Source organism: Prunus persica, chromosome G7, assembly GCF_000346465.2.
Source record: "Prunus persica cultivar Lovell chromosome G7, Prunus_persica_NCBIv2, whole genome shotgun sequence".
Lineage (NCBI taxonomy): Eukaryota > Viridiplantae > Streptophyta > Magnoliopsida > Rosales > Rosaceae > Prunus > Prunus persica.
In genome coordinates, this window is record NC_034015.1 from 9,447,076 (window position 1) to 9,466,122 (window position 19,047).

At 36.6% G+C, this 19,047-nt stretch overlaps 2 protein-coding genes and 1 pseudogene across 4 annotated transcripts; 2 read left to right on the forward strand and 1 right to left on the reverse strand.

The window, feature by feature from the left end:
- LOC109950378 lies at positions 298-2,123 on the forward strand (annotated as a pseudogene).
- On the forward strand, positions 3,040-5,891 carry LOC18771492 (EGF domain-specific O-linked N-acetylglucosamine transferase). Its single transcript, XM_020568640.1, has 3 exons — positions 3,040-3,716; positions 3,823-3,900; positions 4,315-5,891. The coding sequence occupies exons 1-3, from the start codon at positions 3,500-3,502 to the stop codon at positions 5,604-5,606; spliced, it is 1,587 nt and encodes a 528-aa protein (XP_020424229.1). The 5' UTR covers positions 3,040-3,499; the 3' UTR covers positions 5,607-5,891.
- Positions 9,251-18,377, reverse strand: LOC18769035 (kinesin-like protein KIN-14L). 3 transcript variants are annotated; one of them, XM_020567656.1, is made up of 20 exons: positions 18,117-18,377; positions 17,916-17,984; positions 17,455-17,612; positions 17,073-17,219; positions 16,731-16,983; positions 15,954-16,057; positions 15,753-15,824; positions 15,236-15,337; positions 14,170-14,244; positions 13,686-13,767; positions 13,178-13,273; positions 12,905-13,078; positions 12,717-12,823; positions 12,354-12,532; positions 12,101-12,265; positions 11,671-11,921; positions 11,290-11,453; positions 10,143-11,038; positions 9,784-9,965; positions 9,251-9,677 (listed from the first exon to the last, which is right to left on the reverse strand). In XM_020567656.1, the coding sequence occupies exons 2-20, from the start codon at positions 17,980-17,982 to the stop codon at positions 9,601-9,603; spliced, it is 3,351 nt and encodes a 1,116-aa protein (XP_020423245.1). In that variant the 5' UTR covers positions 17,983-17,984; positions 18,117-18,377; the 3' UTR covers positions 9,251-9,600. The 3 variants fall into 3 exon arrangements, with proteins under 3 accessions (XP_020423245.1, XP_020423244.1, XP_020423243.1); XM_020567655.1 differs by having other exon boundaries at positions 17,916-18,014; XM_020567654.1 differs by lacking the exon at positions 18,117-18,377 and having other exon boundaries at positions 17,916-18,042.

The following is a 19,047-nucleotide window of genomic DNA, read 5'->3' on the forward strand; positions in this document are numbered from 1 at the left end:
TTGCGAACTGATTTTCAGTAAGCTTGGTTGAGATTTGATGATCCTCAACTGTTGAAGGCTACGCGACATGAGCTAACAGTTGAGCCTAAATCAAACGTCCCGCCTACCCGGTCAACTAGCCGTTTGGCATGGGAGATTGAGGCGTATTCATCTTTGGCCATTTTTTTTGGAGGCTAGAGTTTGAATCTCCCTTCCTCCGGCCCTTGGACATTTTAATAACGGAAGAAGAAGAAAAAAAAAGGTGCTCATCTTTGGCCTTCTTTTTTTTTTGGGTGAAATTTCTTGGTCATGTACTAAATGAGGATGGTAGGTTTAGTTCTACTTAGTGAAATTCACGAAAGAACCATGCTACCAAACCACAATGACGTACAGGCTCGGAAAATAGGGTGATCAGTAGCTAATAAGAATTCTGATTTTGATTGGTAACAAACACGTACAACAATTAATCACACTTGCAAATGGAAGAAAAAAGAAAACTAATCTATTTATAGCATTGATTGGAGACTAAGGCTACGTACCATTCCGGCTTAACCCAACAACCATTGACTAATCTTTGGTAATTAACAATTGCTTAACAGCCTAACCCACCCAATCAACGCTAATTACTTGCCAATTCTTCTAAAATAGCTCCTATATATGTACATGACTTGCTATTTTGAAACTAGAGTTATATCAACTCTCTTAGCCTCTCTCCTAATATCACATTTTTTTTTATATACATATATTTCTTTTAGACTTGTCATTATCTGTATTGTAATTATGCAAGAGTAATTCATTCTAATTATGTAAATATTTTTTTAATTAATTTTTAATTTAAAATATTTTCCTGTACGTAGAAATTAATTGTAATTTGTTTTTGTGCCACAGGAACTATACGTTGTGACAGGAGCAGTTTTCGATCAGATGTTTGTACTTTGTATCATGAAAGGGGATGTAAGAACACATTCTGCTTCCTCTTCTATCTTTGTCTACAGATCCATAGACAGAAGCAGCTTCATGAATTATGTTTCAAGCATTATTGAGGAAAATGAAGAAGACCAAAATGCGGAGCAACTCCAACACGAAAAAATCAAACCCTACACACAAAAGAGGGAAAAAGCCACCATGGACACCATCAAAGAATTAAATCTCATTGCCAAAAAGGACACTCTAAGCACACAACACAAGTGTGATGTTCAGCATAATGTTCTGGCCTTGTACATCACTTCACAGCATTTGAGCAAGAGGCTTATGTTTGTGATTCTTCATTTTCATGACTGGTGGCATTATTTCTCATCTGTCAGATTATCAAGTGGTGGATTTGGTGCAGATATGAGAACTCACTGCTTCCCTGAGGCCATTGTTGGCTTGAGAATTCACAATGAGCTCTCTGTGGATTCTTTACTGATGGAGGGAAACGAGCATTTTCGATTTTCGGGATCTTCTAAATCGAGCTTACATGCCTAGGATTCAAAGCCTAATTCATGAAGAGGAACTACAAAAATCACAACAGAAAAGCTCCTTAAAAATCAGGATGAAATTGCATGAAGTGCCTCAACTAAAGAGGCCTAAACTTGTTGTCATATCTAGAAATGGATCAAGAGCAATAACCAATGAGAATTTGATAGTGAAAATGGCTGAGCAGATTGGATTTCAAGTAAAAATTTTGAGGCCAGATCCAAGGACAGAGTTGGCAAAGATTTATTGGGTTCTTAATTCAAGTGCTGCCCTGATTGGAGTTCATGGTGCTGCCATGACACATTTTCTGTTCATGAGGCCTGGCTCTGTGTTCATCCAAGTTATCCCCATTGGAACTGCTTGGGCAGCAGAGGAATATTATGGTGCACCTGCAAAAAACGCTTGTTTGGAAATACATTGGCTACCAAATTCTTGCCACAGAGAGCTCATTGTATGACAAGTATGATAAAAATGATCACATTCTTGCTGATCCAACAAGAGTGAACCAAAAAGGATGGGAACATACAAAGAAGATTTATCTTGAAGATCAAACTGTGAGATTGGACCTCAAAACATCATTGATGGAATGTGTCAAGATTGATCTTGGTTTTGACTTTAATGTAAAATATCATACAGTTATATTAATAATAAAAATCAAATACATCATGACATCATACCTTAGGTGATAAAATCAAATACATCATGACATCATACCTTAGGTGATGTATATGTCAAAACATTTATTTATTATATCAAGTCTCAACAAAGGTGACAAATTGTTACAATTTAATGTTTTTACAAAATTTACCGTATTCCGCTACCATACTCTAATTACTCATATTACATTTTTTTACGGCTTAATTTAGTCATTTGGCCATTTTAAATTATGAGTTGCAATGGCATGCAAATTTTTTGATTGGTTACCCTTAATGGTATTTTTTTTTTCTTTGTTATGTTAAATAATAAACTTATGTGTAAGTTTACTCGACTAATCTTCTTTGTCAACGTCTTTTATCTACCTTTTGCTCTCTGAAATATAACTTAATCGCCTTGGTTTCAAAAAAGAAGAGTGAGCAACAAGCCAAAGACACAAATTGAAGAGCAGCAAGGGACAAAAAAAAAACAGAAAAATTAATGAATAAACATAGGAAATCTAAAGAGGGTTGAAGTGACAAATAGGAAGGTAGAAAAATTACTAATTAAATTGCTACCAAGAAGATAAGCAAAGAACATGATTTTTTTACAAGTTATTCTAATGGCAGATTCTCCTACGTATGCTGCGGCCAATGGTTATCTGCAAAATTCTATTCTTTTCTTAATGGCCAATCCATGATCCACTCACCGCCGTGTTCTTAGCAAAAGGTCTCATCTTTGCTTTTCGGGTCTAAAAACGCAGTTTGCCAAGTTGGACACAGCTTTCAAAGGCGCGTGTTCCAAGGGGCGCGTGGGATGAGCTGCGCTGATTTGAAACAGGTGCCAAAAGAGAAAGCAACGAGCCAAACCGAGGAAAGAAGGGACTTTGTTCGCATCACAATTCCCTCTTTTTACACGCATTTGACTGTAAAATTTAAATTAAAATATTATTAAAATCAAAATACCCAACTTCCTCCAGCAGAGAGAAACTGACTGAATTTTAGGACCAGAGCAGCCTACCCTCCTTTGCCAGCTTATCTTTTGATTTCTTATTAACTCATCACCCATCCATCCCCCCTCTTTCCTCTCATTTCCCTCTCTCCCTCTCTCTCTCTCTCTCTCTAAACTCTTCTCTCTAGGAAAGAATCAGCACCTTCTCAATAAATAAAACCCAAAACCCATCTTCCATCTCTCTCTCTCTGTGAAAGCAGAGGAATCCACGAAAATAGCTTGCTTTCTCTCTATTTGTATATTTCTGTCCATTTCCTCATCTGGGTTTTGTACCCAGACCATCATCAACAGCCCATAAATCTCTCTCTCTCTCTCTCTCTCTCTCTCTCTCTCTCTCTCTCTAGTTGCGTTAACTTGAAAACCAGCTTACTTTGAAAAGCAGGGGAGAAAAAAAGATCAAAACTTTTTTGCATAGGACATGGGACGCTATCAGCGCCATCATCAGTGGAGAAAAGGTGAAAAGCATACAGAAGATGATGAAGAGTCTCAGACCTTTCTAATGGAGTTTGCAAACTCTGGTTATTACAAAAGAACAAGTCCCAAGCTTCTCTATCTCCTCTTCCTCTCTTTTCTCTCTTGCAGCTTCATATTGGCCCCTCATCTTTTTAGCACCAACACCACCTTCTCTCTCTTATGTGAGTTTTTCTCTCTCAAAGACAAGGCCTTTCCTTTTTTTTTTCTTTTTTTTTTGTGGTTCCTCTTTACCTGCTTATTAATAACTGGAACTTTTGGTTTTTATAGATTCGACAATGGTAGAAAATGAAGGCCTTGCTGCTGAAATGGACGTAAACATTCCCTTGTGTTCTTCAATCGCTAATGGTTAATACTCTGCCTCTCTCTTTCTCTTTAGATTGTTTGTGTTATTAGTTTTCTCAAGCTGTATTGATATACTGCTAAAGAGGGTCGCTTTTGTCCATGTGGTTCGTGAAGAGAGAAACAGTTACAGGAAAAAGAAAAAGGGGGAAGAATAGAAAGTATATTGAAAACGCAGAAAAATATAATACTATGATTGAAGTAAATAATACCATATTGCCTGAAATTTGAATATCCTTTTCTTCCCTATGTTCTTCAATTTTCTCAGCAGCCAAGTTGTGGATTTGATCAAAACTCTCTCTCATATGTTTTGAGTTTGATCAAACAGTATAATCCCATCATAATCTTCAATTGCTTTTTGATTATTTGTGTTTTCTTTTTTTAATAGAAATTAATTGTAATTTCTTTCTGTGGCTGCAGGAACTATATGTTGTGATAGAAGCAGTATTCGTTCAGATATTTGTGTCATGAAAGGGGATGTGAGAACACACTCTGCTTCCTCTTCTATATTTCTCTACAGATCTAAGGACGGAAACAGCTTGAAAAATTATGTTGCTGGTGTTGTTGAGGAAACTGAGGAACTTGAGCACGAAAAGGTCAAACCGTATACAAGGAAATGGGAAACAAGTGTCATGGACACCATTGATGAATTGCAGCTCGTTGCAAAGAAAGACACTCTAGGTATGCACCATCAGTGTGATGTCCAACATGATGTACCAGCAGTGTTTTTCTCGACTGGGGGCTATACTGGTAATGTTTATCATGAATTCAATGATGGGATTATGCCATTATACATTACTTCCCAGCATTTCAACAAGAAGGTTATATTTGTCATGCTTGATTACCATACATGGTGGATCACGAAATATGGAGACATTCTTTCACAACTGTCAGATTATCCACCGATAGATTTTAGCGGAGACAAGAGAACTCACTGCTTCCCTGAGGTCACTGTTGGCCTGAGAATTCACGACGAGCTCACTGTGGATTCTTCACTGATGGAGGGAAATATGGGCATTGTTGACTTTCGAAATCTTCTAGACCGAGCTTATTGGCCTCGAATCCGAAGTCTAATTCAAGATGAGGAACGAGAAGCGCAGGAGAAGCTTTCTGCATCTTTGACATCTGAAAGCCCTTTAGAAATAGAGAATGAAGTGCAAGAAGATCAAGTGAGGAAGCCTAAACTGGTAATCATATCTCGAAATGGATCAAGAGCCATAACTAATGAGAATTTATTGGTGAAAATGGCTGAGGAAATCGGGTTTGAAGTGAATGTTTTGAGACCCGACCCCACGACCGAGTTGGCAAAGATTTATCGGGCCCTTAATGCTAGTGATGTGATGATTGGGGTTCATGGTGCTGCCATGACTCATTTTCTATTCATGAAGCCTGGCTCTGTTTTTATCCAAGTTGTTCCCCTTGGAACTGTGTGGGCAGCAGAGGAATATTATGGGGAACCTGCAAGGAAGCTTGGCTTAAAATACATTGGCTACCAAATTCTTACCAGAGAGAGTTCCTTATATGACAAGTATGATAAAGATGATCCTGTTCTTAGAGATCCAAAGAGTGTAACCACAATGGGTTGGGAGTACACAAAGAAGATCTATCTTGATGGTCAGACTGTGAGATTAGATCTTGGAAGATTTCGCAAGCGATTGGTTCGTGCTTACTACCATAGACTGAACAAGCATCCCCATCTTCATTCTCAGTAATTCCATGGGCTTACTTATTCTTTACCTTACATAAATCATTTTGAAGGTTGTACATGGCATGAAATGGTTACTAGGAAGATATGTTTGTACTTGGTAGAAGTTGTTGAATATATGTGACCTATGTACATTAATCATTGCACAAAGAAACCGATTTTTTGGTAAATACTTTTGATTTTGAAGCAACTATATTCTCTTCTTCTAGGACCTTTTTACTATTTGATCTACTGTACCAAAAGCAGTTTTACTGATTTTGTGGCTAATGTTGACTTTTGATTCTTTGATGTCTAGTTTTGCTACAAATTCAAGAGTAATTTTTGTTTCTCTCTGCATTTTTCTCTTCTTGTTTCTCTTGTTGCCCTGATTAGCGCACAAGTTTGCGAGGATTGTGCTCATATATATGATGCTGACAGTGACATCACTCTTAAGTTTGTTGGCTTATGAATTAGCCATGTTTCCTAGTTATATTTTCTGCAATTATCATACTTCTTGGGTTGATCATATTATTGGTTTTTGCATCTTCCAGATCGGCACATTCATCTATTAGACCAAAATATTGACAGGAGCCTACATCTTTATGCATTAGTGGGCATACCATACTTCCAGCTTTAGGCAGCCTGTAATGCTTTTTTGTCTGCATCCCTAACCAGATGTTTGTAAACCTTACGAATTTTGAGCAAGATCAGCAAAATATCCAAAATTTCTTGGATGTATATATATACAAAAATGCATTTATTTGGCATCATAAAGTCTAGAAAGATAACTTTACCTTATCAAAAAAATACATCTATGTTCAGTTGGTCAGGACAATGAGTCCGTCCTCTAGGACTCAAATTCGAGTTCGTGATGTAGATTAATATAGAGTAAATTAGACTACGGTTGCATAAAATAAGAAATATAAATGTGCATACTTGTGTGTATTAGATTGTTTTCTGTTTGCCAAACAACCAAATAAGGTCATCATGGCATGTGAATCCGAATATCTCTATTGTTTGAGAAGGTGCATAGCATAGATAGATTAATGTCATAATTCTCCATGCATGTGGAGGCAGAATCAAGTTGAGTGCATTATTGTATCCTTGTACCAAAATATGCCTGTGAAAAGGGCCTGCAGCTTTTAAAGTTACTTTTATCTTTTACCATGATGAGCACACTCAATCCATAGAATTCCTTGAGATTGAGGAGATTTTGACAAGCCAGGCATAAACAAACTTTCTTACACAATTTTTTTTAAAACTACTTCTGGGACTTTACAATGATGCATGCAAGCTTAGCCCAATCCCTGATGAGAATAAATATTGGGTTCCTTCCAAACACACACTTCTAAAAGTATGGTTTGAAAGCTCAAAAGCTCATATGCTACACTGCACAAGGTGGCAGATATGCACTAGGGGGACCACATGCCACATGGGCAGAGTCAGAAAAATAACACAACTGCAATTTGCATACAGGATAGCCCTGACAAAATACTAGTCGTTGAGCTTGGTCTGTTCAACAAATAGGGAACATAGTTTTTTTATTTTTTTATTTTTAAATTTAATTTTTTTTATATATTAACGGATCAGCTTGCTTGATTTCACATCTCCTAAACAGGTTTTATCTTGGGATATACCTGCAAATTTCCACTTATTTTAAACCCGAAGATCTAGCCACTCCTATTCTTCCATCACTGACTTTTATAGTTAGAATAATTACAATGGCTTTAAAAAAATGTCAATTATTTAAGGAATTTGAGCTTTTGGAGATTAAATAATATGAAAATGTTATACAACCTAAGCTTTTTTTGTGTGTAAATGTTCCCCAATTCTCTCACATCGAGTCCATAGTTATATAGATTGGACAACACTATATGTAAGATCTCACATTAATCAACGAAGAGGGGGTGATGTGCTTTATATGTGCACACCCGCATCCATCTAGCACGAGGCCTTTTGGGAGCTCACTAGCTTCGGAGTCGTAGGAACTCCGAAATTAAGCGAGTTGGGGGCCAGAGCAATCCTAGGATGGGTGATCCACTGGGAAGTTGCTCGTGAGTTCTCAGAAATAAAACCGTGAGGGCTAGAGAGGGAGGGCCCAAAGCGGACAATATTGTGCTACGGCAGAGTTGATCCCGGAATGTGACAATTTGGTATTAGAGTCACTCTGCCGTGTGGTGCGAGTGTGCCGACAAGGACGTCGGGCCCTTAAGGGGGGTGGATTGTAAGATCCCACATCAACCAACGGAGAGGGGCTGATGTGTCTTATATGTGCACACCCACATCCATCTAGCACGGGGCCTTTTGGAAGCTCATTGGCTTCGGAGTCGTAGGAACTCCGAAGTTAAGCGAGTTGGGGGCTAGAGCAATCCCAGGATGGATGACCCACTGAGAGAATGGGTGACCCACTGAAAAGTTGGTCGTGAGCTCCCCTTTTAGCTTTGAATTCTTAAGACATCTTTATCTATTTCTTGTTTAATAAATAAAATGAACAATGTCAGTAAGTAAATGGTCATCAATAATTTAAATTATCACCCGTGGGGGAAAGAGTACATGTAGAAAAAAATAAACAGATAAAAAGTAGATGCATACAGGTAAATGAACAAACATGCTGGAAGAATAGAATATTACTTTGTGCACCATCTATCGAAGTCACATGATGGGATATTAATGTAGCTTTTACCTAGACCATACATTTTCTCTTTGGGTTGTCAAGGATCTAAGATTTTCAAGTCCTATTATATAATTTAAGTGCACATGTTCAAATCCCCAAAAGCCACATTAGGGAAGTGAAGTGTTTGTGTCACATGGGCTTTGGTCCCTTCTTTTAAAATTGTAAAGAAGAGGGTATTATTATGGTATCACACACATAATGTAAAACTCAAGTTTCAAGTTGCAACCAAAAGCAGCTTGAAGATTACAAAAATGTTATGAGTTTGTAAAGGAGTTGAACCGTTTGAGAAGAAAAAGAAGGAAGAAGATTTCGACCCTTCAAGCAGGGAAGAAATACAGAATGGAGGGCACATGAAATATAAAAGGTTACACTATCTTGTGTTTATCTTTTTTGGGATATTCGAAACGATAAAAATATTCTCTTATCACATGATTAGACATTTTATGTTGTTGGATGGTTAATATCGACAATTGAGATATATGAGAATGCCCTTGATTCAACAACACATGCCAAATATTCGGCAAGAGACCAACTCTTGGGAACGAAAAGGAAATTTTCTGATTGAGATATATGAGAATGCCCTTGATTAAAAGACAGGCTAACATGTTTGTAACTGATCTACTCGTCTTCAGATCACAGTTTTGTTTGGCTAAAACGTTTCATATTGTCAAGTGGGGGCCGGTTAGAGTGGGAGGAAAGTAGGGTTATTAATTCGGTTTGGGCTATTGGCTAAGTATTGTTGTGCTTTAGGATTTTATTATATATAAAGTTGGGCTTTATGCTTTGAAAGATCATTGGGCTGAAGGTATAGAAAAGTGGGCTTAAAATATAATTAATTAATTAATTAAAATAATTGGTCCGGTCCAGTTCCAGTTCGGTTTTGGTATGAATTTGACTTTTTTTGGTCAACTCAAGTTTTTGGGTTTTTTTTTTTTCTTGTTTTCTTTTTGGTTTTCCAGTTCGACAGTTTTTATGCCCACCCCTAGTAACAACTTTGTAAGATAAACTACTTTTATTAACAGAAATTCACAATATGGATCCAAACTATGTATTACAATTACAATGAATGAGGATCATTGACGATATGAAACATTTTAGCTAAACAAAACTGTGATCTGAAGAGAAGTAGATCAGTTACAATCATGTTAGCCTGTCTTTTACTCAAGGGCATTCTCATAATGCTATCTGTTACCACTTCAAATTTTAGCACATCAGTATGCTTTGAGTCAAAGCACCACCACTGCAGTTTTCACATTGCATCAAATGATCTATAGCCACTTCAAATTTCAGCACATCAGTATGCTTCGAGTCAAAGCACCACCACTGCAATTTCAGCACATCAAATGATCTAGAGCCACCGCTTGTTATTTTTCGTTGACGAGCGAACTGGTGGAGGTGTTTTGGCATTTCTATTGTCCTTTACACCTTCAAAAGGCAAACACCATAAGAAAGTCAAAACATAGATGAATATGAAAGCTGTAACTGGTGAGAAGTTCTAGAATGTAATGAAGCTTGTATGAGCTTTATGTACCAGTGTCAACTGGATTCCCTCCCCCTCCCAGAGAGGATCGTCTGTCAGACCCGGATGATGGAATGCCAGTTAGTGATTGCCGCCTCAGAGTTCTTGCATTATTTGTAACTGGTGATTTCCCTTCATTGATATCGCCTGAGCATTTAACAGTTGAATGTGTGTCCACCAAACTTTGCTGGTTCCTACAGTATTTCATCGTAAGTTTAGTAAGAAATGGCAGCAGTAGTAAATATGAATAACATTCAATATGAATATATGATGTGGGAGACATCATAGAAATCTAACATACATACCAAAATAACATACACATTACATGTATTGAAACAGAAAAAGTCCTTCAAATTATGAGTTTCACCCACCTCTTTTCAGAGCCATTAATCAGTTTTCCAATTGTCCGCAGGGATCTCCTTATCTGAGATCCTTTCCCACTGATGCTACTTACCAAATTAGGTGTCAGGTAATCCGCAGGAAGAGGGAGCTTACTTTGCATAGCAATCTGTACCTCATTCCTGGAACGCATTGGTGGTTCAGGACCAGGTGTTGTTGGTATCTGAACAGGAGGGATCTTACTATCTGTTTTTAACCCTCCCTTCTGATAGCTAGCCATCCTTGGACTTCGAGGAGCCTTCGGCTGAGGTTCAGGTGTCACTGGTCGCTGAAGAGGAGGACATTGGGTTATACTCTCTGTTTCAAATACTCGCTTCTGATAGGTACAACTTGTTGGACTTCGAGGAGCCCTGGGACGTGGTTCAGGTGTTGTTGGTGGTGGCTGAAGAGAAGGAACTTGTGTTTTACTATCTGTTTCTACAACTCGCTTCTGATAGGGAATCCTTGTTGGACTTCGAGGAGTTTTGGGACACCACACTTCCAATGTGGTATTCTCATTTCTGAAATGGCCAAAAGGCTTAGTGACTGCTTCTGTCTCTTGAAGTTGACCACAATTCTCCATTGGTAATGTTTCAGATGCCAGGAATTTCCCCATGTCATGTGATATTCGCAGATTATCCTTCTTAACAGACCTTGGACCTTCCAAGCTCAATCTTCTCGAATGAGTTGATAGAGACGGGGTTTTTGATCCCTTTCTGTCTTCAAGGTTTATTGCTTTCTCAGTCTTCACAGTGCTGCAATTTTCAATGCTTAATCTTCTAAGACGTTGAGGAGTTCTCTCAGTCATTGTTCTTGGTTTCTCGTTTGTTTTACTAAACTGTATACCGCGAACTTCCTTGTTTGCTAATGCCTTTTTAAGATTCTCAATCTGAAGATTTTGAAACACATCACGTGTTAGTGCATAAACAACTATGAAGACTGTTAGCGCACAACACAAGTTTCAGGATGACTTTAGATCAAACAACGTTAGTGCATATACAACTATGAAGACTGTTAGTGCACAACACAAGTTTCAGGATGACTTTAGATCAAACAACTAATCAGTCCCAGGGATAGAAAGTACAACGGAGTATTAAAAAAATATAGGCAGCAAAAACCAAATTAATAAAATTTGTTCACCTGTTCTTTGAGTTCCATAACCTCACCACTCTCCTTGTTTGAACGAGCAGCACCAAGTTCAACAGTGGAAACCCTCTGAGCAAACTTCAAGGTACTGATTGTTTCATTGAAAGAATCTTCTTCTGGACTCACATGAGCAAGCATTAAAGTTTTAGCATGTCCACCTGAAGGATAAATCAAAAGAGAAAGTTGGGTGAGTCCACAGCATATGCATAATATCTCAATCTAATTGGTCAACTCCTCAGGGAACAAGCTTCTCAAATTGTTCCATTTCACCAATCAAATTCTTGTATCACACGCAAACAGCTCACTCCTTTTTCGGAAACCAATATAAGAAGACAAATAATAGAGATAGATGCTGGAAATTCAAGAAATTACAACCTAAGGCGCCTTGCAGCAGAAGTGTGAGTTTGCTGTTTCTGTAGGGGATGTGAGAGTTCTTCTGAGCCAAGGCTGTGATAACATCTCCTAAACAAGAAAGAGATTTGTTGATATACTGTGCCTCTTTGAGCCTATCACCTGTAACTTCAGATTTGTCCACTCTTTCACTTCCTGCTAGGTCAACCAAATGAAGGCAACTGCGGAGAGTGCCTCCGGAAGTATCTTTTCCGTGCACATGGATTGTCAGGACACTGCAGACGCACACCAACAACTATCAGTGGGCAGAAAATAACCGATATCTTGCTTATTGCTGTTTTTATTTTAATTTATGCTCAGTAGTTTTAAGAAATGGTATCATAAGCTATGAAATAAGAAAGGTAAGGTTTTTATTATAAGAGAAACAACTCATAACTGAGCACCAAAAACTGACCTATGGGAACGGCTACTGCGGTTATTGATTGCAGTAGAACTGACCATACGATTCATCTCACCAAATTTCATGAGGTTGAGGACATCAGTGGTAGAATTCACTGAATGCATTGTAGCATCTGGAATACTCAAGCCATTATCAGTAGGGCAGCTTCGAATCTCTAATTTGTGAATTGTTAAGGAAACAACATTTGGATGTGAATTGAAATGATTTGCTTAAAAATAATCCTAAAATAGCCAATAGTAAAGGATATTTGACAGTGGATGAATCTTCTGCAAGGAGGTCTCGTACTTGTTCGTTGTATATTTCAACCATTTGGACATGAATGTCATAATGTATGATATCCTTCCTTCTATTTGACATCTGGAATAAATCGTTGAGAGCTAGATAATTAATCCCCATATCCCTAGTTGACCCGCCTGATGGACCACTCTGTAAAAATATAAACACTTCATTTCAGATTAAAGAACCTTGATCAGAGTGTGCACATGCACAAATCTAATGTGTCAAAAATCTGGTATTATGCAACAATGCTAGCACGCAGATGAAAGCCACAAATTGTTGGCCTAAAAATTGCAAAAGATTTATCAACTGAAATCTATGGCTTGTATCTTACCATAGTATGTGTTTTTCCGGATCCAGTTTGACCATAAGCAAAAATGCAAACATTATAGCCATCCATCACAGACCTAATGAGTGGTTGAGTGTCCTTGAAAACCTCATCTGAAAAATGAAAGCATAATCTAGTCAGAAAGAAACTGATTGATATTGAAATCCATAAAAAGTAATGTGATGTAATGCTACCTTGGCTAGAAGTTGGACCAAACACTCGGTTGAATTGAAAATCTTTCCTTCCATCTTTTTGGGGCTTTGCAGGGTCCAAGATCACAACTGAACCATCCTCTCCAATAAATTTGATCACATTTTTGGATTCAGAACTGAAGGAAGGCCTAATCCGGCAGTATACTCGAATATTACCTGACAAATTTTAACCAATATCAGATAGCTAGATAACTAATTTTTGATAGCTGTCAAACTAGAAATATTATAGCAAAGCAAACATTTAAAAGTACCAACCTTTCAAATCCTGAACCATATTGTATAGTTTTTGATTCTCTTTCACCACCCTGTGATATCCAAGAGCAGCAGTGGACAGTTCCTGTACCTGAGTCCCTGAACCCACAATCAAGAAATTTATGCGCATGTAAAAATGCACAGATCTAAGACATTCTTCCATCATAATTTCCATCTACTTTTAAAGAACGGAGCACTCGTAAAGAGCATTTAATTATTATGACTATGATGTTACTTGAAAAAAATGGCTATATACATTCCAAAACTGTAAATTATACTTGGTATATATATAACTGTACAAGATGAAGATTGATGTAAGGAAATTTAGAAGATTAAGCTAGATGAAAATTGAAAGAAATAAGATCTCAACAGATATATAAGATCACATTTACAGTTGAATTATAAGATACTAAAATGAATGATTACTTGTTTTTGCAGATTAAATACTTGAAAACTGTCGATTCTGTCTAGAAAATGGAAGAAGGTAAAAAGCCTCTGAAGATGGACATACCCAAGTGTTTCATATCTCTCTGTAGCTGGGTCTGTAAATCTTCAAAGTCCTTTTTTGCACTTAACCACAAAGCCTTGAGATCCTGCCAAATGAAAACCATTACCATTTTAATGCTGGATACATTCAACAGTCCTACTGCAGTCTTATTATTCCTTTAGAAAACTATGTCCTTAACTAATTGTATTTTGACTTAGATTGAAATTTATTTGTCCAACCAGGAGGTTGCCCATAACCATTATGTCATTATATATGACTTCTGCTATAAGATACGACCTTAACAAAAAGAAAAAGAAAACAAATGTTCTTCAGAGAGCCAATACGAAGTGCATGCAAATCAAACTCTGTCTCGAACCCTTAAAAAAGATAAACAAAATGGCTATCCATTGTCAAAATTAGTTTTGTATTCTGATGGGAATTCGTAGAACCTAACTTTATACTGAAAAGATAGTACACATAAAGGACAGAAAACGAACTAAATACGTACCACAAGTTCTTTCTCTTGTGTTTGGAATAGAAGTCTGTGGTTGCAGTTACCATTTTTCAAACAAGCTTTGCAGCACTATTGAAAAGATAAAGATAAATACACTTCAGAAACCAGTAGTGCAACATCCAATACCATAAGAGAGAATTGTTTATGTATACATTCAGACTTTTTCAGCTATGTAGGATATCTGTGTGCATATTGAAATCCATGAATATATCCCTTGCCTATGAAATAAAGGTAAGCTTATAACGCACAATACTTTTTGTTCAATTCTAGTTGTCAATGATGAAATTCAAAATAATAAACACAAGAGAACTGTGAAATGGAAAATATCCAACAACATTGGAATAATCTGATTTTCAGAGAGCAGGTTACTCTTAACATAAATAAATGTTACCAAATTACAAGCAATACAGAATCCTAAAAAATAAAAACTAAGTAAATGGTTTTAACCATATGAAGAAGTTCGGAATTATATTTCTAAATATTGAAGGAATGAATAAGAAATCTAGAGATTCAAGGACGAAAAAAACAAAAAAGAAAAGAGGGGTTACAAGGAGTAGATATAACTAGTATTATTCTCCACTCACTAACACCACGAAAGATGGGGTTACAATCAAGAAAACAGTAAATATTTCATTAAAAGTCACTGGAAAACTAATATTGCATATAAAACAAACAATTTTAGAACATGCTGATGTAATCTTATAGCACAATTTTCTATGTGAATTGGTTACATAAAGGGTGCATCTATACAAGGTAGACATACTCTAGAGATTGTCTACATAAAGGGTGCATAAGAAATCTAGAGATTCAAAGACGGAAAAAACAGAAAAGAAAAGAGGGGTTACAAGGAGTAGATATAACTAGTATTATTCTCCATTCACTAACACCACGAAAGATGGGGTTACAATCAAGAAAACAGTAAATATTTCATTAAAAGTCACTGGAAAACTAATGTTGCATATAAAACAAACAATTTTAGAACATGCTGACGTAATCTTATAGCACAATTTTCTATGTGAATTGGTTACATAAAGGGTGCATCTATACAAGGTAGACATACTCTGGAGTTTTCAAGAGCAGATAAATCCTCTAGAGGCATAGATGTTGAATGGGCAGGTGAGCTGCTTCTTTCTTTCAAGGGTTCTTTTGACATAGAATTCAACTGTTTATACACAAAAAGACAAGAATATAAAGGAGTGAGGTTAGGTGAAGGGAGATGAGGCGCGATGTTCCAAATGAAACATAAACTCAACCATTTCAAACAACTATGTATATAATTATGTACTTAGGGAGTGCAGAAGGAAAAAATTCATATGATGGGACACTATTGTTAAACCCGCAAACAATGCACCATTTCTTTGGATGAAAAAATTTCACTAAAATACCTCCTAGATTGCAATTTTATCACAAATTTTCGTCCTAAATGTATTATTATTAAGAGACTTCTGTCTAATATTGCTTCAGAGAATCAAAACATAATCATACTTGAAAAGCTAAAACACAAAGTGGCTTGCTTGGGAATTTTTCAACCAAGAAAATATAAAATTAAAATATTGTAACACTCAAATCAAACTAACCTCAGGAGACTTCTTCTGAAGATGTTGCTCTGAACAACTTGTCATGATCCTTCGAAGGAGGTGGATTGTATCCTGCAAAGAAGAAATTGGTTAATAGAAATGAAAATTGACTTCAAATCTGATCCATATTCCAGTATTTATTGGCTGCATCAGAGTAACATTCTCTCTGTTGGGAGATTAAATAAAAGGAGAGATCATTACCACATCTCCATTATGGTAGGAAGCAAGAAGTTTGTCATCAATGTTTTCCTTTGTGTCAACCATAGAGTCAACAAGTAACTTGATAACAGATTCTATGCAATCCACTACATCACAAGAAATAACAGAGAAGTAAAAGTTAGGGAGAGAAACTGAAGATCATCACAAATAACCATATAATAAGATGTGGATTCCATATAAGAGTGATGGCATTTCTAGAGGAAGTATTTTCAAATATACTAACAGATAGGAAAAAAAAGTGAGCTGTTTTATATCATTCAATAAGAACCCTAAAGCCTAAATCTTACTGTACATGCGGTTACATCAATAAATGAAGTCACCGTGATTGATTACACATTACTTTTGTGAGGTTATATATCCAGTTCTGATACTTTATCATTAATCCTTAAAATCTAGAAGTAAGCATGACATATACAGTTGATTTACTATAATGCTACACTTGGCTTAGAGGAAAATACAATTATCATTAATAGTGTGATGTTAAATACATACTAGTCTACAATCCAGGGAAAACTATTATAGCACCAATAATGTACCAAAGAGTCTAGGGTTTCTTATGAAATCTTACTACATATGCTGCTGTATCAACCAACGAGCTTGCAGATTAATTGTATTTTATTTGTTTGATGTGAAATATTTCTTTATAAAATATCAATATTTCATCATTTGCAATCATAAAAAATATCACTATTATGTTAGGTTATCATTTTACGTCTCTTAGAAATGGACAAAATTTCTGAAGGAAGAGAAACCTTATACCTTGAAGTTTTTGATTGTCACCCTCAACAGGTGGTTGTATCTCACATGCAGCAGACATATCCAATTGCCTGCAAGAGTCTGATGGGACCACAGCTGAGGCCCTTGAATGCATTATATTGGCCGAAATCATAACTAAGGGAGATTTAACATTTTTATTAAAGCTATTCCCGTTGCTCATCTGCTTCCACTCATAGGATTTAAGGGCTAAAACGCAATCAACAACCTTGGCTGCCGACCCTGCCTCTAATGCATCCTGAGACAATAAAGCATGGAATACAATGTTAAAATGCAAGTAGGATTGACATATACATTTATGCATATATATGTGAGCAGATGATCTACCCTTTCGAGGTCAGAAGCTTCAAAAGCAGGCAGCTTCAACTCTTCCACAGCGACTAGAAAGTTACGAACATTTTCAAAATACTGATATGCAGGCAATGCTTGAGATTCCCGACTTAATGGTTGCAAAGGCATTTGGCTCTCCACAACCTTAAAATAATAATGATGATAAAATAAAATAAAAAAGTAGTAAGAAACTGACATAAATAGAAGCTTAGGAGCTTATACATGTGAGTCTTTTTATACAAGAATATATGCCAATTTTTACAGTTCAAAAATAAATCAGCAATAAAATTCAGTATATCAGTTTCTTTTGCTTTGTTCACTTCTTATCAACCAAGGAGAGGGAATCAAAATATAATAATCTGAGATACAAATGTAATACCTTGGGCACTGCTCCTGGTTGAATCTTGTTGATGGCATTGCATAGTATCAGACCATTTCTCAAGCAAGAAATGAACTCTCTCTCCGATGGTTGTTTTGGTATGCCAAGTGGACCCACCAAGGTTTCAAGCCATTCAACAGCTTGGAATCGCCTCCAAGCTGCCAAAATTCAGAAATTAAAATTTGAATGATTTAACGATTCTTGAAAATTCAACAACTATGCCCTTGTTTGTTTTCAGAACAAAATGCAGGGAAAAGATTCATAAATCCCAGATTTCTCTGTAATTTTCGAACCAAGAAAATAATCCCACAATTCAAATGAGCCAAATACAACACAATTTCTATTAGTTAACAATATTTGTTCAAATCTTGGAAACCCATTTCTATTTCCTACGACATTCTGAGAAAGCAAACAGACATACTCTAAAATAAAAATGGAAATGACTTAATGAACCAACCAACCTGCTTCTTCGGCTTTTCTTGAAGCCCTAGTAAAATCATGCAACCCAGTCCTTGAACTGTCCTCCATTCCTTGTTTCCCCGCAAATTTAGAGAATGAAACTACATTACATCCCATAGAAAACCCACGAAAAATCTTTATAAATAAACAACATAGAATGACACAAACCCAGAGAGAAGAACAGAGAAAATTCAATAACATACTTGCTTCTTTATCTGGGTCCTTCTCCAAACCGCGAAAACCCCACAATCCAGAAGAGAGAGAAAGAGAGGTGGGGTTGGTGGTGGCCGATACAGATTGAGAGAGAGAGAGAGAGAGAGTCTACAGTCTAGAAGGAGGCAACAATGGCATGTGTTTTTGGGTTCTTGGCTTTTGGGCTCAATGTAGGCACGGCTCCGAAGCTGAGGATACGAAATCCTAACGTTTCTTTTTTTTCAAATTCAAATAGGTAGGGCCACACGTGGATTTGCTGACTTAAGCTTGATCTCGACCGTCCGAATTCACGACCGTGGATCTCAGCCGACGGACGAGATCTCTTAGAAGGGGAAGCGTTGAACTTGTGTATTGTGGGCATAAAAATTGTGCGTTAAACTTGCGTTTGGTGTTTGGGTTTTAAAATTTTCTCATTATATTCAATTCTTCCGTCTAAAATTGTGTATTGTGGGCATCAAAAATTTGGGGATTTTTTTATCTCTAAATTTTGGGGATTCGCTAGGATGGAAGATATTAATAAAGTCAATAGTTTCTTGTTTATTAATATTTATTTTTTTCCTTGTTCTTCCATCTGATTTGCTTCTAATTTTGGTGAAGTTGCCTTATAAGTTATTTATTTATTTTTTTTGTTTTCCAGACTTGATTAAATTATAGTCGAATGGAAAGCCATTCTCATGCTCAAATCTATTTCAAACTCTTGGAGGAAACTTTGATCGCCCCTCTTGGTATTTCATGCACTCTGCTTTTAGTCATGTTTACTAATTCGTAATGGGAATCAAAATAAGGAGTTGAATTCCCATTATGGATTATTGTCACGTGCTTAGTTGAACTACGTGTCTTTAGTTGTTGAATACTTATAGAGTTGCATGTCTTTTAAACTTTAGTTGAGTAATTGTAGGAGCCTAGTTAGTCACTCTCATA

Bases quoted from the DNA above. Each gene is read 5' to 3' on its own strand.
- LOC18771492 (XM_020568640.1), top strand. From the start codon at position 3,500: ATGGGACGCTATCAGCGCCATCATCAGTGGAGAAAAGGTGAAAAGCAT. The intron at 3,717-3,822 runs GTGAGTTTTTCT...TGGTTTTTATAG, and splicing joins CACCACCTTCTCTCTCTTAT to ATTCGACAATGGTAGAAAAT. The intron at 3,901-4,314 runs GTTAATACTCTG...CTGTGGCTGCAG, and splicing joins GTGTTCTTCAATCGCTAATG to GAACTATATGTTGTGATAGA.
- LOC18769035 (XM_020567654.1), bottom strand. From the start codon at position 18,030: ATGGGATGTAATGTAGTTTCATTCTCTAAATTTGCGGGGAAACAAGGA. The intron at 12,266-12,353 runs ATATCCTTTACT...AACAATTCACAA, and splicing joins GAAGATTCATCCACTGTCAA to ATTAGAGATTCGAAGCTGCC. The intron at 11,039-11,289 runs GTGAACAAATTT...CAAAATCTTCAG, and splicing joins TTATGGAACTCAAAGAACAG to ATTGAGAATCTTAAAAAGGC.